The following is a 20,037-nucleotide window of genomic DNA, read 5'->3' as shown; positions in this document are numbered from 1 at the left end:
ACTTTTCTTTTTAATCTTGCATTTATGTCTCTCCATAATGACAGCCAATTACAATTTTATCCCTAAGAACAGTGAAATTTCTTGTTTTCAACCTTCTTGGCATCCATGCAAATGAACACCTGACTTGACTGAGTTTGGGGAATCTATGAGGAATTAGACACGGCCAAAATCTGTTTTTGCACGTCTGGAACAAGTTGAACAACCTACTGCCCTTTTTAATGCTAAATACTAAAACACTTGTGTCCTGTCAGTTTTTGTATACTCCATTGTATGCAACACAGAATCATGACAATTGGGAGCACTTAAAAATTGTTTGTTGAATAGAAATGACTGTATGGAATTAAATGTTATTGTTATATTTATATAAGTATTTGTATTCACTAGTTAACAATGGTACTACATCAAGCCCTATTTGACAAGATTAAGATTTCTGACAAAATGTGAATTCTGAGAAATGAAGATTTAAGGGGCTGGACTCCATCCTTTTATAATGATCACATTTAATCTTCTACAAGTGGGTGAAGAACCACGGGTATGACTTGGAAAGTGGATCAGAGTTTATTTTAGCACTTGTGAAAATGTTTAGGGAAGGCTTATTTTAAACTTTCTGGGGAGGTATTTTGAAGTACATAGTCCAAACTACATTTTGTAGGCAAAGTGTGAAATTTCTCAGAAAATGAATATAATGAGCACTTCTTCATTAGCCAATGAAGTACCGAGTGTACAGCTGTAGGTACACAGCCATCACGCACAGATGAGCAGCATGACACTTCAACAGTGCATCAGCAGCTATGCAGCTTCTCCATCCACATTCCTCCTTATTTACACTTCACTTATGACCTCAACTGATTTTAGATGCAGTTGGGTGAAAAAACACCTTTCACAGAGCTTTAAATTTAACTTTAAATTGAAGTCTATGCATTTATCTTCCCTTTCATAAACTTCTTACCTGTCTAATGTTTTCTCAATAAAAGTTAAATAATTATTGCCTGGCATCTTATAATACTAGTCACAAAAAGATAAAGATTCTTGGGCTCCATGCGTTTTAGCATTTCCCCAGATTAGTACCCAAAAAACAAGCAAGCTTTTATAATGGTAGTAATTCCACCTGTGTATATTGTAAAATTGGGATTGTTTTCCTGATTATTATGGGTACATCCCAATTTCCTTTCTCATAGTGCTCAGGAAATTAGAAGGGAAAGATTTTATCAGGAAATTGCTGGAGGGTCTCCCAATCAACTTGAGTGTTTTCAAAGAGCTCCTTATAAAGAAATCTTGTAAATTTAACTTTTCATGTCCTCGCATATCTCCTGTACTAGAGAATGGATGAATGTTTTTTATCTAAACTGACACTTTGATATATTATTCTGCTATCAAGCTACTTAATAATATGTTTCCTCTGTTACCTTATCACTACTATATCATACTGTCATCAGTCTCTTAGACACTTTGAGAATTGTATGCTGAGGTTAGTGCGGTGCTATCTGTCTTTAAAAGTTGATTAGAAGACAAAGTGAAGCTTGGTGTTGGCAGAAATTGCTGTGGTGAACAGTTTATGTATTTTGTTGAGAACATGATTATTATTATCAAGCTGTATAAAAGATGATTTAAAATTCCAAGCAAAAATTATAAAATAATGAGTTTCTCCTCATTATGTTAGACACCCTGGGGCTGCTTTGTCAGATTTTCTATTGATGTTTCTTTTATAAACCAAATCTTGGGAATAAAGAAGAAGGAAAAATAATTGTTTAGTAACTTACTGCATTTGCAAAGCAAACTAACAGTGACTAATGAAAAGTTATTTGGTTGTACAGTTATATGATGTATTAAATAAAATTTAAGATTATAAAAAACAAACTTGAATACTTTTTTTTTCCCTAATTATAAAATAAGTTCATATCTTGGGGAGGTTTATAAGGTAAATGTGAATTCCAGTCCTTTACTTAACTTTTTTTTAGTTTAAAAAAATATGTAAAACTTTTATTTATATTATCGACTATTTTCATACATTCTTTCTAAAAATAATGATTCAAAATAATGTAGCTAAATGAATAGCTTAAGACTGAAGTAACTATTTTATTTAATTTTCTCTAAATCCTCAAGTTCATTATTTTACTAAGAATTTTAATCATAGGTATTAGTTGATTTCATTTCTTTACAATTTAGTTTTCTGATGACTACTTTCTTTGTCATCAGATCATTATATTACAATTAACAGAATTCTATTTAGTATTTTACTTACTGAGTTACCAAATATGTTCCCATTATTTTTAACATAAGCTCTGGAATAGTTAAAATATTTTAGAAGTGCCTGTTATTTGAAGAACAGATCTTTGTACCTTCATGTGGACATGAGGCCTTCATTAAAGATAAATTTTAGCTTTTTTTTTTTTCATTTTAATTTTCTCTGTGTTGGGGCTATTATGATTTTCTAGCACTTTGTGGTCAATTTAGAAAATTTCTATGGTTTTACAATGTACATTTCACCTAATTTTCTTTTTTTTTGCTCTAAAGTTGTATATATTACTTGATACTTTAAAAATATCTCTTCAACATCTATAGTTATGTTCTAGTTCTCATTTCAAAGTTATTTATTTCTATCACTATTCTTTTCCTTGATCAAACATGAAAATATATTCATTTTACGTCTTTTCAAAGATCTAGCATTTGATTTTATAAAATATATTTTGTTTTATTGCCACTTATTTAGTAACCTGCTTTTATTCAGATTGCTTCCTTCTTTATCATTTGCTTAGATGTGTGTGTGTGTTTTAATAACCCTATTTTTTTCTCAGAATCCCACTGTAGCTGTATCTTGCTTCTTTTGATGGATCATTTCTTGGTAGGCCACCATTTAACTTAAATTTGTTAAGGTAAATGTTGTTTAGAGCAAAACAACTTTTTCTAGGGGCATGTTTTTAAGAGGATTATACCTGTATTCTTTACTTTTGATGTTGTCATATATTGATCAGAGAAAATTGCTTGTGTGAGTTTTCATTTTGGATTTTAACAATATTTTTGGAATCATACATGATAAATAATCCACAGATGGTTGAAAACAATGGATACTATAGATACAAACATAAATAAAACGTGTGCTCAAGCTTAAGTGATTTATTGAAATTTCAAGTAGTTTTCCTTTTTACTGTCTATTAACTGTCAATCTCTGAGAAAGTTGTGTGAATTGCTGATTTTTTCCACTAACAGTTTTTGCCTCACATACATAATTTCTAAACTGATGGTAGGTACAGAAAGGTTTAGGATCCTAACAGTTTCTTAGTAATGTTTCTCTACTAACTATCACCCTCTGTCACACTTAATTTTGGCTTGAATTCTATTTGAACTGATATTTTAATATTATTCTGCTATATTTTTGTTCTGACTTTTCCCAGGTATTACACCTTCCATCTCTTTATTTCCAAACTTTCTCTTTGTGATTGTCTCTTTTTCTTATCAATTATTATTTTCTTGATTTTCTCTGATACTTGTTAAAGCATGTATTCTATTTATTCTAGTAATTCTACTTTTTTCTGAGGTACTTTTTTGAGATAGGTGCCTTCATAAAAATAGTTGTTCTCAAAGAATGGGTGTTTTTTTGTTTGTTAGTTTTTATTTATTATTTAACTTCAGGATTTAGATTAAATTATACGCTTCCATAACCAAATAGGTATTCTCATCCAACATTGAATACAGTTTCTGATAATAGAGACTCGTTTCAGGACTTGGTATGCAGGTGTCTGAGAAATGGCCACCTCAGCAAGGAGGAAAAAAGATGCTTTGTCACTGGATGTGATGGCTCATCATATTTAAGACTTTGTAGTCTGAAATGTCAGTGATGAAGCCAGAACTAGGACTAAGATACTCTGAAACCCAGACCAGAACTTTTTTCTACTACAGTACTCAATATTTAGTTGAAATTGTTCAGACTTGTTTTTGTCATTGGGTCCTAACTAAAAATAGTTTGCTGTATACACAAATGTGTACCAATCATAAGAATGTTTCCAACATGTTCTAAATCAATATTCACATCTCTACTACATCTTTCATCTTCATATGCTGACTTGCCATCTGTACATCTTCTTTAGTGAAGTGTCTATCCAAATCTTGTGTTTATTTTTTAATTGGGTAATTTATTTTGTTTAATTGTTGAGTTTTAAGAGTTCTTTACATATTCCAGATACAAATCCTTTATCAGATACGTTTTGCAAATATTTTCTTCTATTCCTTGGCTTGTCTTTTAATTTTTTTAACAATATCTTTTAACTACAAATTTAACAATACCTTTCTTAACAATACCAACAGTGTAAAATTTATTATCATTTTCTATTATGGTTCATGCATTTTACATTCAGCCTAAGAAATCCTGGATTAGCCCAAGGTCTCAAAGAGTTTCTTCTATACTTTCTTTTAAAAGAATATATTTTTAGGTCTTACATTTAGACTTAGACCCATTTTGAGTTGATTTTTGAGTATGATGTGAAGGGTTAGGTTCAATTTTCTGTAAGTGAGTATTCAATTTTTATAGTACCATTTATTGACAGGACCAGCCTTTCCCCATTGAGCTTCCCCAGTACAACTGTTGAATATCAATATACATTTGCGGGCCTATTTCTGAACTCTATCCGATTTTTAATTGATCTGAATATCAATATTTGCACTAATATTACACTTTCTTGATTTACTATATCTTTAGAGTTAAGTTATGAAATGAAATAGTAACGTAAACCCTCTAACTCCATTCTTGTTTTTCAATTTTGCTCTTCTGCAACCTCTGCATTTTCAAATAAATCTTACAATTAAGTTGTGAATTGTTATTCTGCCTAAAAAAGACTGCTAACATTTAAACTGGAATTGTGTTGCATTTATGTAACAATCTGGGAAAAATTGACATCTTTAGAGTGTTGAGTCCTCCAACTCCAAGAACATAGTATACAACACCATTTATTTAAGTTTTCAATTTCTCTCAGCAATGGTTTGTAGTTCTTAGGATCTAATTCTTGCACAAATTTTGTTAAATGTGACTATTTCATGATTCTAATGTTATCATAAATATTACTTTTTAAAATTTTAGTTCCAACTGTTCATTGCTGTTATATAGAAATATCATTGATATTTTCATGTTAACCTTATATTTTGTCTCCTTACTAAAGTCACTTATTTGTTTTAGTAGCCTTTTTGGTAGATTTTGCAGGATTTTCTACATAGACAGTCATTTTGTCTGTGAACAAAGACTAACCACGCCAGCATCTTCTGACACCATGTTCTATTTTGAACTCCTATTACAGAATCACTTTTTCATCTGCCATGGTCTATCTTGCCACAAAGCCTTGTTTTTATTTTTGTTTGAGACCCTCTTTCCTATACTCTTTACCAACTGAATGCTTATTCATGCTTCAGATCTCAGCTCAAACATAACTTCCTCAGGGAAATGTTCTCTAGGATAATTTTCCATGTTATCCTTTTCATTCAATCATTTTTCATTAATCTGGCCAACAAATTTGTTCCTACTATTAAATGCCTACCATGTGCCACGGTTCTTTCAGAGTACCATCTGTCTTTGCTTCCCAGTACTTATTGTTACTGTAATTTTACATTTATCTCTATGATTATTTGACTATTGTCTCTCTCCCTCTCTCTCCTAGAGACTGTAAGCTTCATGAGAACAAGAACCACGATTGTTTTTGATTCTCCTTTGATGTCCATGCCTTGCTGAAGGCCTGTAACTTGACAGGTATTCATTAAATATTGACTGAATTAAATAAATGGGTCAGAAGAAGATATCTGTCCAGAAGATGGAGGAAACATTTTGGAGCAGAGTTGACTTGCTCAATGCTATTCAACACATACTGCTCAAAAGACTGTTCAGAACTGACTCTAAAACTGTAATTCAATCTCTGTACACATAAAAATGTTATCAGAAACATTTTTTAAATGTAATTTTAAGGGAGTTCTAGGAGATGAAGTTTGGAGGCTGGGTTGTAGACTCTAAGCCTGAGGAGTCAATTTTAAAATTCACAACTAAAACCTTCAATTGGGTAAAAACAGATGCTGCAACTTCATATTAGATTAAAAATAACTTAATATATTCCTGTCAGAGGAAAAAAAAATGTAATCCCATAGACCACTAGATGTCCTTAAAATTATACTTGTACCTTTTCTAGTTCATGAGTCATTAGGATCTAATTGACTCAAAACAAACAGGCAAATGCAATAAACTTGAAATGATTTGTTCAACAAGGTCTTGCATTTATAGCAAATAGCTGGGTTTTTTCCATTTGAGAAAAGATTAAATAAGCTTAGCTTTGTTTCATCTTTCAAATAAGATAATATCCCAACACTTAAATCTGAATATGAACTCACATTTTTAAATGCAAAACAAATTACTCATAAACAAGTTTAATTTGAAAGGCATTATTTTTCAAATGGCATTAACATAAGCCACTCCTGCCATAATTTACTGAGCAGATATATTATCTTTAATTACACACATGCTGAATACCTTAACTCAGGTGCAAGAACTTCATCACAGTTTAATAATGCTTTAAATCCATTTATTTTTGTTACATTTATCAAGGCATCTCTGACAGGTAAAGAAAAAGACTAATATGTCTCTCTCAGGGATCCCTTTTCTCCATGCATCTCAATATCAACACATTAATGCATATAAACGATGCAAAAGAAAGAGGAAATTATTTTGTTGGTTTGTTAAGCACTGATAGATGTAGCCTTACTATTTTTATCTGACATTTTGATAAGAGAATGCCAGTTCAAATGCCATAGAAGTTCGAAAGCAGTGACTGAGAAAAACCACATTGTTTACTTAAATCATGGTGTATTTTAAAGGCATTATATTCCTTTTATGTATGGGGGTGGATGATGTACTTAACATGTGACTGTCACATTCAAGAAACATTTTAAACTAAATGAGCTATGAAATCAATATGGCTATTTTTATCATGAATCACAGCTCTCCTTTAAAAAATACACCCTATAGAAAACATACATACATTTTTTAATTGAATTAGTTCTTTAAAATTATCAAGCCAGTCTCCTGAGAAGTGCAAAAGGAAATCCTTTATGGGAGTTCAACTACTATCATACCAGGCAATAAACTGTAAAATTCAAATAAGCATTTTAGGAATTTCAAAATATCAATAAATGTTATTTCATCCCCAGAAAAAATAAGAAACATGAGGGTTTTAGGGGTGGAAAAAAATCAGGATTTATTTTTATTTGCAATTAAAATGTCAACTGCAAGAATTCACACAGCAGGGAGTGAGCTGAAGAAAACACAGGTGCCTAATTCACAAACTACAGAAAAAAAAAAAAAAACAGTAAAAAACTGACCATCTGGGGAGAGCTGGCTGACTTCATTTTCCTATGAGCTTACCGTCTGCTCCATCTTTTTCTTCCAAACTCTACATTCTGACCTTGAAAATGCATCTACATGTTTGCTATGAGCATTTCCTTCTACACATAAATGCAGGTAGACTTAATTATGCAAAGGATATTAAACAACAAAGGACATACTGTATTGTATTTTATTTAATCTCAGGTTTCTGATATTTTTTTTAATGGTTCTATTTCTGGTGGTGATGCTTTTTCAGCCTTTCAGCCATCCTACAAATTCCTCCACTTTTCATGATTTACCTGCAAGTGCTTACAAGCACATTTATAAGAAACAAGTGCTTCTTTGAGAGTAATGGTTCACAAGGAGGCCCCAAAAGTAGACCTCTGAGAAGGTCAGGGAGAGGAACTGTAGGATTGTGGTCCTGATGTGCACACAATGGCTCTTCATGAAGCAATACTCACAGGACGGATGACAAAACTGAACTAGTGAGGAACTCCTGACTTGTCACAAAACACCGACTGCCCTAAAGTATGCTGAGGATGTCAGGATTTCCGAAGGAGGTATCCCACTTTACTGACATGGGGAATTAATATGCTGAGCATAAGAACAGATTTTACATTGGTTTTCTTTTTATAGCTCAGTCTGAATACTGAAAATGATGCTTACTTTCAAGTACTTGTTGCCATATCGTTTCTAAAACGAGTCTTTTGCTCTAGCCTGCATTTTTTTCTGGCGGGGGGGGGGGAATCTACAGCTACCTTTTCTTCAACATCCCTAACTCATGCTCAAATCATTTCCAGATTATTCTCCCGCACTATATACTATATGGTGTCTGCGCTTCTGAAACTTGTTTCCAGCCTTGAACGCTTCCCAGGTTAAAGCCCTAATTTATACTTGGTTGTCCTCCAGCACCTTAAAGTTCGTTAAGCTAAGCTAAGCTCATCAAGTTTGTGGACCCAAATGTTTCCCCTGTGACTTTTTCCTCTCCCTGTTTTCAGCACCTGTTAGTCAAATAAGGCATGCTCTTTATTATCTCTTCCTTCCTTTCCATTCCCATAACTCCTCCTCAAATTCAGGTTAGGTCATCCAGATTACAATGATAATACAGTTCAAAGCTGTCAAACTGTTTCAAAAGAATAGGGTTCCTGAAACAAAGAGTTCCATGATCTGCATATTCCATACAACTTGGAGATTCACAACATATATCACAGGCTAAAGAAACATCTTACAGTTTTTTTCTTAACCTGATGTTTGGGAAACCCAGTATTTCCTAATTCATTTTACCATCGAAACTTTTTCAAGGAGCATCCAATAAAATCTCCCACAGTTATATCTGTAAAACACTCATCTTCCCCATGCATTCAATCCGGCAGCCAACTTCATATTAGTTAATAAATATACAGTTCAGATGATTCCACTTCGCTGCTCAAAATATTCACTCTCAATTACCCATCAAAGCTAATCACCTCTGTCTATCTGCAACCTGCATGTTTAATTTTATCTTTCATGATTTCACTCATCTCTGTAGTTCGCCAGATGTCAAGCCTAAATTCTACGGTACTACAATCACTCATCCTCAAACCAAATAAATGTGTTCCATCACTTAGCAATGAGTCAACCTTTCACACAAAACTCTGGTACTCTGCACATCTTTTTAAATACTTAATCGTTTCCTGATGCTTTCCAAACTTTAAGTCTACTCTGCTAACGAGAAATACATTTACTTTCTTCTCTCCACAATCTGAAAAACTCTGCTGTAGATAATGAAAGCTACCTGCACTGAAGCTTCTTTTTCAGCAAACTGATTTGTCATTATTGCATGGTTTCCTTGAAATAAAGGTAGTATGTGGTGCTCAGCATAATTGAGCCAGATGGGAAATTGGTGAGTAGATGTGAAATGATCCTATTATCTGTGATCACTTCATTTGTTCTTGTCCAATTAAAACAAAAAGCAACATCTATTGAAATATTTCTAAACATTAAAAAATTTTAGGTTATTATTTTAACTCAAATGGTACTTATTGTTCCAGAAATATTTAATGGTGCATCTGCTTTGGGTCAAGCATTAGTACTAGGCAAAAAGCAGTCAACAAGCTGAGCACGTTTGTTATGACACTGTAGTTCTATCATTCTTACAGACACAGGAGTCTCAAGCATGCTGAGTATTACATCTCCCTCCAGCTACTATGCTATTCTGCTCCCTTTGAAAGCAAAGTTCTTCAAAATGCTGTTCATAATGTCCCTAAAATACCTGTTCTCACTCTCTGTTTTCTTATTTTTTTAATTGAAGTCTAGTCCGTTACAGTGTGTCAATTTCTGCTGTACAGTATGTTTCAGTCATACATACACATGCATGTATTTGTTTTCATATTCTTTTTCATTATAGGTTACTACAAGATAGTGAATACAGTTTCCTATACTATACGGAAGAAATTTTGTTTTTTATTTTATATATAGTAGTTAATATTTGCAAATTTCGAACTCCCAGTTTATCATCCTCCCTTGAGACTACATCAATAAAGCTTTTAGCTACTATTATAAAAAACCGTCAGGACCATCAATGACCTTCACACCGCTAATCGCAATGGTCAATTTCCAGACAACGTCTTTCCCCACCTGTTACCATTTCACACAGATAATCCTTCCTAGCGTCTTAAAAGACTTCGTTTACTTGGCCTCTGATCACCACTCTCTTGTCTTCCCTCCCTGGCTGGTGCTTCCTCATCTTCTCAACCTTTAAGTGTTGGAATTACCCAAAGCTGAGTCATCAAACATCACATCTTTCCATCCTCCAGCTGGGCTTTAAATACCACCTATACGTTAGTAATTCCCATATTTTATCTCAATCCTGCCCTTTCCCTTGAGCTCCAGAATTTTATATACAGCTGCCAACTCAAACTCTTCATTTGAGTGTCTAGTAGATATCTCAACATGTCCAAAATCTATATTCCTCCTGGACACGACCCCTCCCGCCTTCCCCTTCTAGAGTCTTTCCCATCTCAGGTGAAACTTCATCTTTCTAGTCTCAGGCCAAACACCTGACTCACCAGCGACGGCTTTGTTTCTCCTACACCTTATATTCAGTGTTTCATCCAATCCTGCTGGCTAAGCCTTCCAAACGTGTCCAGAATTTGACCACTTACCACGACCGTTTCTGTTACCAGCCGGATCCCAACCACCGTCATCTCTGACCCGGATTGTTTTAATGACTAATGTCCCTATAGAACATTTACTCCTACCGTCAACATAGCAGAGAGAGAGCCCCTTCCAACGAAAAACCATTCTTCCTGCGGCTTTAGTATCTTAGAGTCAAAGCCAAAGGCCTCAAAATAGCAAGCCTCAGCCTCATCCAGTCCGGGGGCGCAGGGGCCTACCTCGAGTGCTCGGCTGGGCTCCCCGAAACCGTCCACGTCGCTGTCCTCCTGGAGGCGGCGAGATGGCCCTGGGCAGCCGCTGGCACAGGGCCCGGCGGCGGATTCCTTACAGCTTCGGTGTAGTGACTGGGCTGCTTGGGGCCCCCCCTGCCCCGACCGCCCCAAGGGGCTCGGAAAGGAGCTGGGCGTGGACCTCCACGCCGCTGGCTGCGCTGCACCCAGTCCCCCTCCAACAGATGGGCACCACAAGGAAAGGCCCCGGGCTCCGACCCAAACCCCTCTGCGGCTCCTGAGCCCGCCAGCCCTGCGGAGGGCTGGGCCTGGCGTCCCGTGGAAGCGCCTAGACGCCCAACTCCCAACTTCCGGCCCCACACGCTCGGGCGTCCTGTGCAGACTGGCGCCACCTCGCGGCCCCTCCCGGGGATTGCACCTGCAGCACCGGGCGTTCCCGGCCGATCCAGCCAGAACCCACAGCCAGTGCCTCCCTGCTCGGTCCTGCCCATCCCAGTGGGAACTGTAACGCCTAAAACGAAATCACCTGTCAAAAAAGTCTATTTTCGTCTCTTTCTACCCTTTCCCTTGTTCACACGGGGCTCATTGCTGTTTCTACAAGACTTTCAGAACATTACTGCCTCAAGGCGTTTAACCTTGCTGTCCACTCTGGGCTTTCCCCCTATTATCCTCAGAGAAAACTCCTAATTTACTTACATCTAATGTAGGAGGACTTCCCTGGTCCCCTGTATAAGACAGCCCCACCCCCTACTCTGCCTGACCATCTCTTCCCTCTAACCAGGCTTCATGTTTCTTCTTGTCACTTCTCGTCATAAGAAGTACTAGGTACTTGCTTGTGTAGGCTTTGTCTGCCGTCCACCCCCATCCCACAAGAATATACGCTTCACAAGAGTTGAAATTATGTCTATTGTGTTCACTACTGTATCCCCAGGGTCTAGAAGTGCAGTTGGGCATAGTAGGCACTCAGCAAATATTGGTTGAGTGAATAATTGAGTGAATTTACAAAAGGGCATTGTTAAGTGCTATGGAAACATGAAACCAAGGGATCTAAACTAGGCTCAGAGAACAAGAAAAGATTTCTTGAGAAATCTGAAACCTAAATGCTAAGAAGACAAGTAGGAATTTGCCAGGAAAAGGGAGGAAGAAGAAGGGAAGAGCTTTGCCACAAAGAGGACAACACTGCCAAGACCCCAAGTTTATTTGTTCACTCAACAGTTTTTTATTAAATACCTGAGTGTACCAGACTGTGTTCTAGGGATTTGGGACATAAGTGGGGAAAGGGGAAAGACTATTCAGAAATAATTTTTAGCATATGATCAGTTAATAAAATTAAGAAAGTATGGAGATATTTTAAGAAATGTTAGAAAATGAAACCACTGAGGAGTATAATTCAAGGAGGGACATGATCAGATTAATATCGCAGAAAATCGAAACCAAACATAAGCCTCACCCCCAGTTCCTGGCTGTATTAATACTTAAACAATAGCTTCCTTTCAGTTTCCACAGTCATCTCTAATAAAAGCCTACAGCATCAGATAACATGAAGATGGTGCTAACTTTTTTCTGTATGTCAATACCTAATAATGGTCTTATAAAGAGAAGTTTTCAAGTTTTTCAAAACTTTAACAGAATTTAATGTCATTTGACTTTTAAAAATCTTCTTTTAGCATTCTTTTTTCATATTTTTCAAAAATCTTTTTCAAATTTACCTATTATTTTTCAGTGTCATGTTATTTCCTTGTAGTTTCTATTTTTAAAGTGCATTTTAAAATCATTATAAATATGCTTATTTTCTCATCTCTTTCTGATTTCTTCTATATCAAGATCTTTTAGTTTTTCTTCTACCGAAACTACCTTCTCTCTGAATTTCTGTTCCCTCCACCCGAAACACAGGGCTCACTCACCCACTGGTTTGTTGTCAGCACTGACTCACTTCAACGTTCTCTCTCCTTCTCATTAGTTTCTACCGTTTAATGGTGAGCTCACCTTCGGCAGGGGTGATTTGTTCTATGAGAAACCAATGTAGCTGGATGCTATCGTTTTAGCTCCTCTAGCCTGTCCCAGGCTAGGATGCATTTTATGCAAGTTTCTTGAAAGTTCCCTGAACCAACTCTTTGGTATATATTCAGACTCTAAGCTAAGTAATGAGGTTTAGGGTATGCTTATAGTGAAGATCTAACACGTCACCCTGAGTTCCTGCTTTGCCCACAGCCATAGGGCCTCCTTCTAAGTCTGGGACCACTTGGCATCCCTGTCATCTGCCTTTGTCCACATCTACCAAGATGTCAGCTCACTATCACTGCTGTTCCAGCCTCTACTTCCTCTTTCATTCCTGGCACCTGGCAACCTGGATTATGCTGTCTCACGTGCAATCTGAGATACAGACAGTTTTTTAATTGTTAGATTTTACCTGGCACATTTTGATGTATGTATATTGGGAGAGGTTCTGTGTTAGCTCAGTCTGCCAGATTACAGATTCACTCAAATTAGTATCTAAATTAGATTTTAATTTGAAGTATGAGCAACAGCATAAAGACAGTCTGCCTAACCAAATAGTTGCTCAGATGTGCAAATAAATGCCAAAAATTAACCAGGCTGCAAAAATGCTTTCAAAGTCTGTCTTCCCAACTGGGAAGACAATTTCTTACTCAATTAGGTTAGTGTGAATTATAGCTCACATAGGATGAGTTAACTTTGCAAAACAGTAATAGTAATGGATAGAGAAACCCATCCAAGCAGAGAAGGACAGTGAGCCAGGCCCACTTACAGCAAGGGTCCCTTATCTGTGGCCGAGCATGGGCCGAAGAGACACTGGGTACAATACAAGTGGGTTAGGAGAATTCAGCTAAAATGTTTAACTGAAACAATTGATGTCAATGTTTGATAAAAGTCCAAATGTGAGCTAGCATGAGAATATAAAACCTCTGGGAGTAGCAAAAACTCACAATCTCTTTTTCACAGACATTTCCTGGGAGCTCATGAGAAAGAATGGATCAGAGTTCAGAGGAGAGTTGAAGACCCACTAAACTGGGAGATGGATAAAAGCAAAAGCCCTGTACCCCAAGGGAGAGGGACAGGGAGGCAAGAAACAGTCCCAGTTCCAAGATCCTACACCAATACTGTTAGAGGTCTCTTACCACCGGGGGACAGGCAGGGAGCTCTTCCACACAAGAACCTCCAACGACCAAGGCAGAGTTTAGTCTGGTTGACCAAGGAGAGGCCAGATCACTGAGAAAGCTCCCGGCACAGGATCTTTCCGAGACCTAGGCTGGGCCAGGACAACAGAGAAGCTCCTTTGTCCGGTACCCCGGGCAAGTAGGTACCAAGAAACATGCAACAGTGCTCTACTCCTGGGGGATGGTAAAGAGTAGAGATCAAGAACCATCTAGGGCACCAGTGCACAGGGAAGACAGGCTGAGGGCTGAGCGACTCAAATGGTTCCACTGAATGTAAATACGAAAGACATTTTCTCTTTTCCATTTTTTTTTTTAATGCTCTAAAAGCAGAGGTTGGCAAGCATTTCCTGTAAGGAGTCTGCAAGTAAATAGTTTAAGCTTCATAGACCAAATGATCTCTGTTGCAATTACTCAACTCTGCCATTGTAGCCCGAAAATGCAGCCACAGACAATGTTTAAATGGATGAGCATGGCTGTGTTCCAATAAAACTTTACTTTTAAACACGGAAATTTGAATTTAATACAATTTCCATGCATCACAAAATATTTGATGAGTTTTCTGATCATTTAAAATAATGTAAAAAAACATTCTTAGCTTACAGGCCAGATTTGGTTTGGGGGCTTTACCTTGTGAGCCGTGGTTAGAAGCACAATTAGCAGCAGGGATTATGGGTTTATAGCATAGATACAGTAATAGCATGACAAGCAGCAGGAAGCAAGTGGAAATGTATTGTTTGAAGGAAGACTGTGACCAGTTAAAGGTACACACTATCAACCCCAGCCCTCCTCCCCCACTACAAACAATGAAAGAAAGACTTACAGCGAAATAAGCAGAGGCCTACGTCAATACTAGGTCAGGAAAGTATTGTTTGAATAGATGGCAGTTGATTAGTTACAGCTCCTTTACCTTTGGAAAATGTACAATTTACAAATAAAAAATCTCATCTTGAAAAATATCCAGGAGAAACTTCTAAGACAAATATAATTAAATATATTTAAATAATTAAATGCATTTGAAAATAATGGAGAGCAATTCAAGAGAAGCAGTTTTGAAAGTGTGTTCATACGTGTAAGACAGAGATTTTTAAACCCACGGGCAGGGGGTGTGGTTGGGGGAATGAAACTAAGCAGGAAATTGGGGATACCTCAATGTGTATCTGTGTACAACTAATCCTGCCCGTAGCTAATTTGCTCAACTACTCAGGATCACTGAGACCAAGGTCATATGGTGACTGCTATACTGTCTTAGCTCAAACTGCTATAACAGAATGCCATGGCTTAAAAAAACAGATGTTTATTTCTCACAGTTCTGGAGGCTGGGAAGTTCAAGATCAAGGTGCCAGCAGGCTCAGTTTCTGGTAAGAGTCCCTTCCTGGCTGACAGTCTTCTGCCTTCTGGATGTGCATTCACATGGCAGAGAGAGAGAGAGAAAGAGAGAGCGCTGGTCTTTCTTATGAGGACACTAATCCAATCGTGACCCCCACTCTCAATGACATCATCTAAACCCGACTACTTCCCAAAGGCCCCACCTCCAAACACTATCACACTGGGGGCCAGGGCTTCACGGTATGAATGAGGGAGGGAGAGACACACACATGCAGTTCATAGCATGCAAAGTCTTAATACTTTGCTATTGGAAGTTGTCATTTGAATGCCAAGCTATCAATGCTTGGATAATGTGTGACATCAGAAGAAATGAGTGTCCAATGTGATCCAGAATGCCTTATTCATCCAGAGGTGTGTATCTGCCAACTTTAACTAACTACAACAGATCTGAGAAGCTGGAGTGATGCAGAATTTCCCTCTGAGCCACCCAAATAAATATTGCATCATGCCTTTAGTAACTACCATACTTATTTTATCTTCCACTATTCACTTACAAAACCCCCATTTTCTACAGAACGTATGCTGTATCAAAGAAGGAAAGGAAATGGATCTTTTATTTCCTGGTTAAAAAATGGTTAAAAATGAATAATTTTGGCCCAAAGCAGTCATTTTCAGTTATCTGTAAGGTTTACTTAGGTGGACCATCTCTCGCACGTTGAATGCTAGACAAATACGCATTGCTTGGGCTACCGAAACACACACTAAAACCTCAAGGCATTTATTTAATGATCATGGGTAAGCACGGTGTGTTTTGCCCTTTGGGACATATAGAGCCAATCTTGAAGGAGGAAAAGAAATCACAATTTTCTCTTTGTTCCTGAAACTCAGGTTCTGCTATAGGCCCAAATCACTCTCACTTGTCCCACTTAACGGCAAAGGCTGCAGGGAAAGGGACTTAGGGCACTATTATCACTTTCTCAACTCCCTCCTGTGAGCCTGTCAAAATTCCAGGTCTATGAAGAAGTTTTATCTGCATGTGAAGATCACTGAGAGGGATCTGAATGTCACAGTCATTACCTCTTGGTTCACTGGCACAGCATGGGAAGAAGGAACAGAATGTTGCTAGTACTTCCTTATAATTCAATATATGTGTATTTGATCTTTCGTACTGAGAAAGTAATAACCGTGATTCATCATAAGCACAACCATTTATTAAACACCTGCTCTTTTCAAATAATTGTGCTAGACTTTTAAAACACATCACTTAAATTAGTCTTTACCAGTATCAGTATACATCCCTTTTATAAGCATTGAACAAAGTTTTTTCTCTTCTTTCCAGGCAACATACTCTCCTAGTGGTGCCTCCTACCTGTCTGCCTGTTCTTTGAAGCCTTTGCAAGCACCTCTGTGTCTGCCATCCCTTACAAATCCAAGTTCCTCAAGGCTTGTTACAGACCCATGCTCTTGCTCTCCACAGTGCAGCACAGTCATTAAGCTCAAGGCCTCAAATGTCAACCAGCCAGAGCTCCAGTCCCTTTATTTAGCCTCTTTCTGCCTCAGTTCCCACATCTTCAAAACACTAATAGCATCTGCCTCAAAGGTTTGCTGTCAGGACTAATTGAAATGAAACATGAAAAGCACAATGCCTGGCATGTAGTAAATGCTTAATACACGTGAGCTGTTGTAATACTCAGACTACGATGTCATAAATGATCTGCACGCTCCACCCCTAGCCCTCGGCTTGGCACCTGGCACTTGGTGACTCCCATTCACTTTCCCTTGAGTGGTAAAGTGAAGGAGGAACCAAAGGACTGTATCACCACACAAAGTGGGCAGCATTATTCCTATATTAAGAATGAAGGAAATAGACCGTGGAGAGAGTAAACAGTATTCTAAGCTTCCACAGATAGTAAGTGGCAGAATTGCAATTCAGATCCATATCTGTCTAAATCTGAAGCTTGTGTGCTTTTCGTTTATTGCACTGGGGAAAACATGCCCTGGAGAGAAGAGGTGGAGAATATTCAGTGCTGAGTACTGCCTGAGGACCTGTTCAGTGTTCATAGGCTTATGTACATTTGCTCAGTTGATTTTTACAGACAACTCAAGAGGTAGATACTATGAATATTTTCAATGTTACAGGTGAAAAGCAAAGAACGGAGAAGGGATTATTAAGAGGCCAAGGTTACAGAGCTAAGGAAGAGGCAGGCATAGGTAGGATTTGAACCCAGATTTCTACACCCTGTGCTAACACCCCTGATTGGCAGGTGTGTGCCTCTCTCTGCATCATATGATGCTTCACAATTAAACAGCACTAAACAGGAGTCAAAAAGTCACACTCTTGGTTACATTCTCCCCAGGCAACTGTTTGGTACACTTTTGATTAATGCATATAAATAGAATCAAACAAAACCGCTGAAATCTACACAGACTCCAGTCCCTGTCTTTAACAATGACTGAATCTTCAAGTCCATCTGTAACAGCTTTTCCAATTTGTCATTCAAGTTTTGCCGGTTCATCTCCAGTACTCGGTAATGGGATGTTCCGGAATTCCCGGAAGGCACCCCTTCTAATTTTGAGCAGAATACATGTAGAGAATTTTTTCTTGAATAAAAAATCTGTCATCTTGTATCCTTTGTGACATACCTAGTTTTGCCCCCTGAAGCTATGCAGTATTTGAAGAAAAAAACCACTAATATATTCAGTACACATTTGAGCACTTATCTTTCAGACGCTGTGGTAGGCAATGGGTACACAAAGGTCAATATAATTAAAAAGAAAAAAAATCTGTATTGTGTTTTAAGCACTCTAGTACAATTATGGGGTGAGGGGAACGTTATAGAAGCATTAAGAAAGGAGTGACTTGGGAAAAGAGTGAGCTGGCAAATTAGATGTTTATACAGGAAACTTTTTGTTTTGACCTCCAGGCATCTCATCTCCAACTACTTCCTGCTTCTACAGAATACCAAAATAAACACTGGTCGCGACCTCTTAATATAGTTTGAACGCAACAAACATCTCCGGTCCCTGCCCCCTGGCAGGAGGATCGGGGTAGAGCTGGCCCTCTGTAGCCATCAATTCCACATCCACAGATTCAGCCAACTGGGGATGGATGGTTGTTGAATCCGAGAATGTGGAACCCAAGGATATTATACAGATGACTGACTGTACTACACCTTTTTCTGTAAGGGACTTGAGCATCCTGGGATTTTGGTATCCACAAGAGGTCCTGGAACCAATCCCTTGTAGATATCCAAGGGCGACTTCCCTGATGTCCAGGACTCGGGGAAGAAGTAATCATCATTATTAAGTGGTAACTAGGTAGGTGCCAAGCCTGTTTTAAGTACTTCCTACATATTAACTCGTTTAAAGTCAACATGCTATGAGGTCAGTGCTATTTTTATCATTTCCTATTTTACAGACAAGAAAGCTGAGATTCGAAACCATCCTAGTCACACTAGAATTTGCAGAGCTAGTAAGCAGAAAAGCTAGGGTTCAAACCCAGGCGGGCTGGCTCTGGGGTGCACGTTTTAAGTTCCGTGCTAAACCACCCCTGTCTCAGCCCAGGACTACTAGAAATCCAAGAGTCACATACCTCACTGTTTCCACAAGGCTTTTGTGACAGCTGCGATGGTTTGATGGTTGAAATTGAGTTTGTAGTAAGGCTATGGCGCATGCCTGAATTCAAGAAGACCTATTCTTAGAGACCCCGTGTAGGCTCTGTGGGATCACTACTTTCTTTTTTAAGACGCCAATATCACATTCTTCTATGAATATGCCTTAGATTTTTTCCCCCAGGAGGCAATAACAAGTAGATTGGTCTATAGTTTCCCAAAACATCTTTAACACTTTTTTGAAAAGCAAGATATCTGTCCATCACCAATTACGGCTCTTCTACAGTTTTCCTCAAAAATCACTTTCAGTGTTCTCTAAGCCATATTCTCAAATTCATTACCATTAGATAGACTCAGCTGTGATTTAATGGAGTTCTTTTTCTCCCCTCATCTAACTTGGAGGTTTACATTTTTTTGCCATTCTGTGATCCCTATTATTCTATTCTTTTTTGGTGAAAGATGATTCTTTGATAGAATAAAAAGATTTTATACTGAAATATCATAGCTATCACCATAGTAGGCAAGTAAACAAAAATAGTAGAACTAAGTGGACTTAGAATAGTTCCTGTGTTTCTCGGGGAAATTATCACTGGTTTAAATTAGAAGCCCTCGTTTTCTGTCCAAGACAGATACTATCTGAGTATAACTTCAATATAAATTTCAATTCAACATAATTTCTTTCAAGTAGTCTTTGGGCCTATTACTTTTATGAGGCGAGTCTTCAAATTCAGCTAGCATGTTACTTAGTAAAACTCAGTCATGGGGAGGAAACAAAACAAAACAAAACAAAAAGCTATCACCTAAACCAGAAAGTAAAGCCTTGATGCAATCGACATGACTTTTTAAGGCTGTGTTTACATTGGCCAACACGGAGTGATTTCAGATTAAATCCATATTAACTTGTTTGTCAGGACATAACTCTATCATTCATCCATTTGTGATTTTTTTAAAAAGTAAGACAACGTAGCTTATTTGTGCACACATGTGTGTGTTAGGCCCTCTTCTTTTTTTTTTTTTTTAACCTTTTCAGTTTTATTCTGGCACTAATTTGCATGGTTCAATTAAATTAACCAGTTAAAATAGCAGGGGGATGCAGGCAAGGGAAGTAGAACTACAAGTATCAATACCAGCACCTCATATCCTTTCTTGGCCCTGGAAAGTATTCCACTTTTAGGTCTGCTACACAC

General features: G+C 37.6%; 1 protein-coding gene across 8 annotated transcripts in view; it reads right to left on the bottom strand.

The window, feature by feature from the left end:
* Nucleotides 1-20,037, bottom strand: part of LIN7A (lin-7 homolog A, crumbs cell polarity complex component) — a 207,073-nt gene that overhangs the window by 89,005 nt on the left and 98,031 nt on the right. The window contains exon 1 of one of the 8 annotated variants that reach the window (XM_072973338.1): nt 16,609-16,835. The exons of 5 other annotated variants lie outside the window; for them this stretch is intronic. In XM_072973338.1, coding sequence (XP_072829439.1) covers nt 16,609-16,657 — 49 coding nt within the window. In that variant the 5' untranslated portion in view covers nt 16,658-16,835. Of the gene's footprint in view, nt 1-10,725; nt 11,060-16,608; nt 16,836-20,037 lie in introns of those variants that run through there. 2 more of the 8 variants (XM_072973343.1, XM_072973345.1) reach the window with 2 other exon arrangements.

This window comes from Vicugna pacos, chromosome 12 (genome assembly GCF_048564905.1).
Source record: "Vicugna pacos chromosome 12, VicPac4, whole genome shotgun sequence".
In the NCBI taxonomy this organism is placed as follows: domain Eukaryota; kingdom Metazoa; phylum Chordata; class Mammalia; order Artiodactyla; family Camelidae; genus Vicugna; species Vicugna pacos.
The sequence above is the reverse complement of the archived record's forward strand: the minus strand, read 5'-3'. Positions and strand labels throughout refer to the sequence as shown.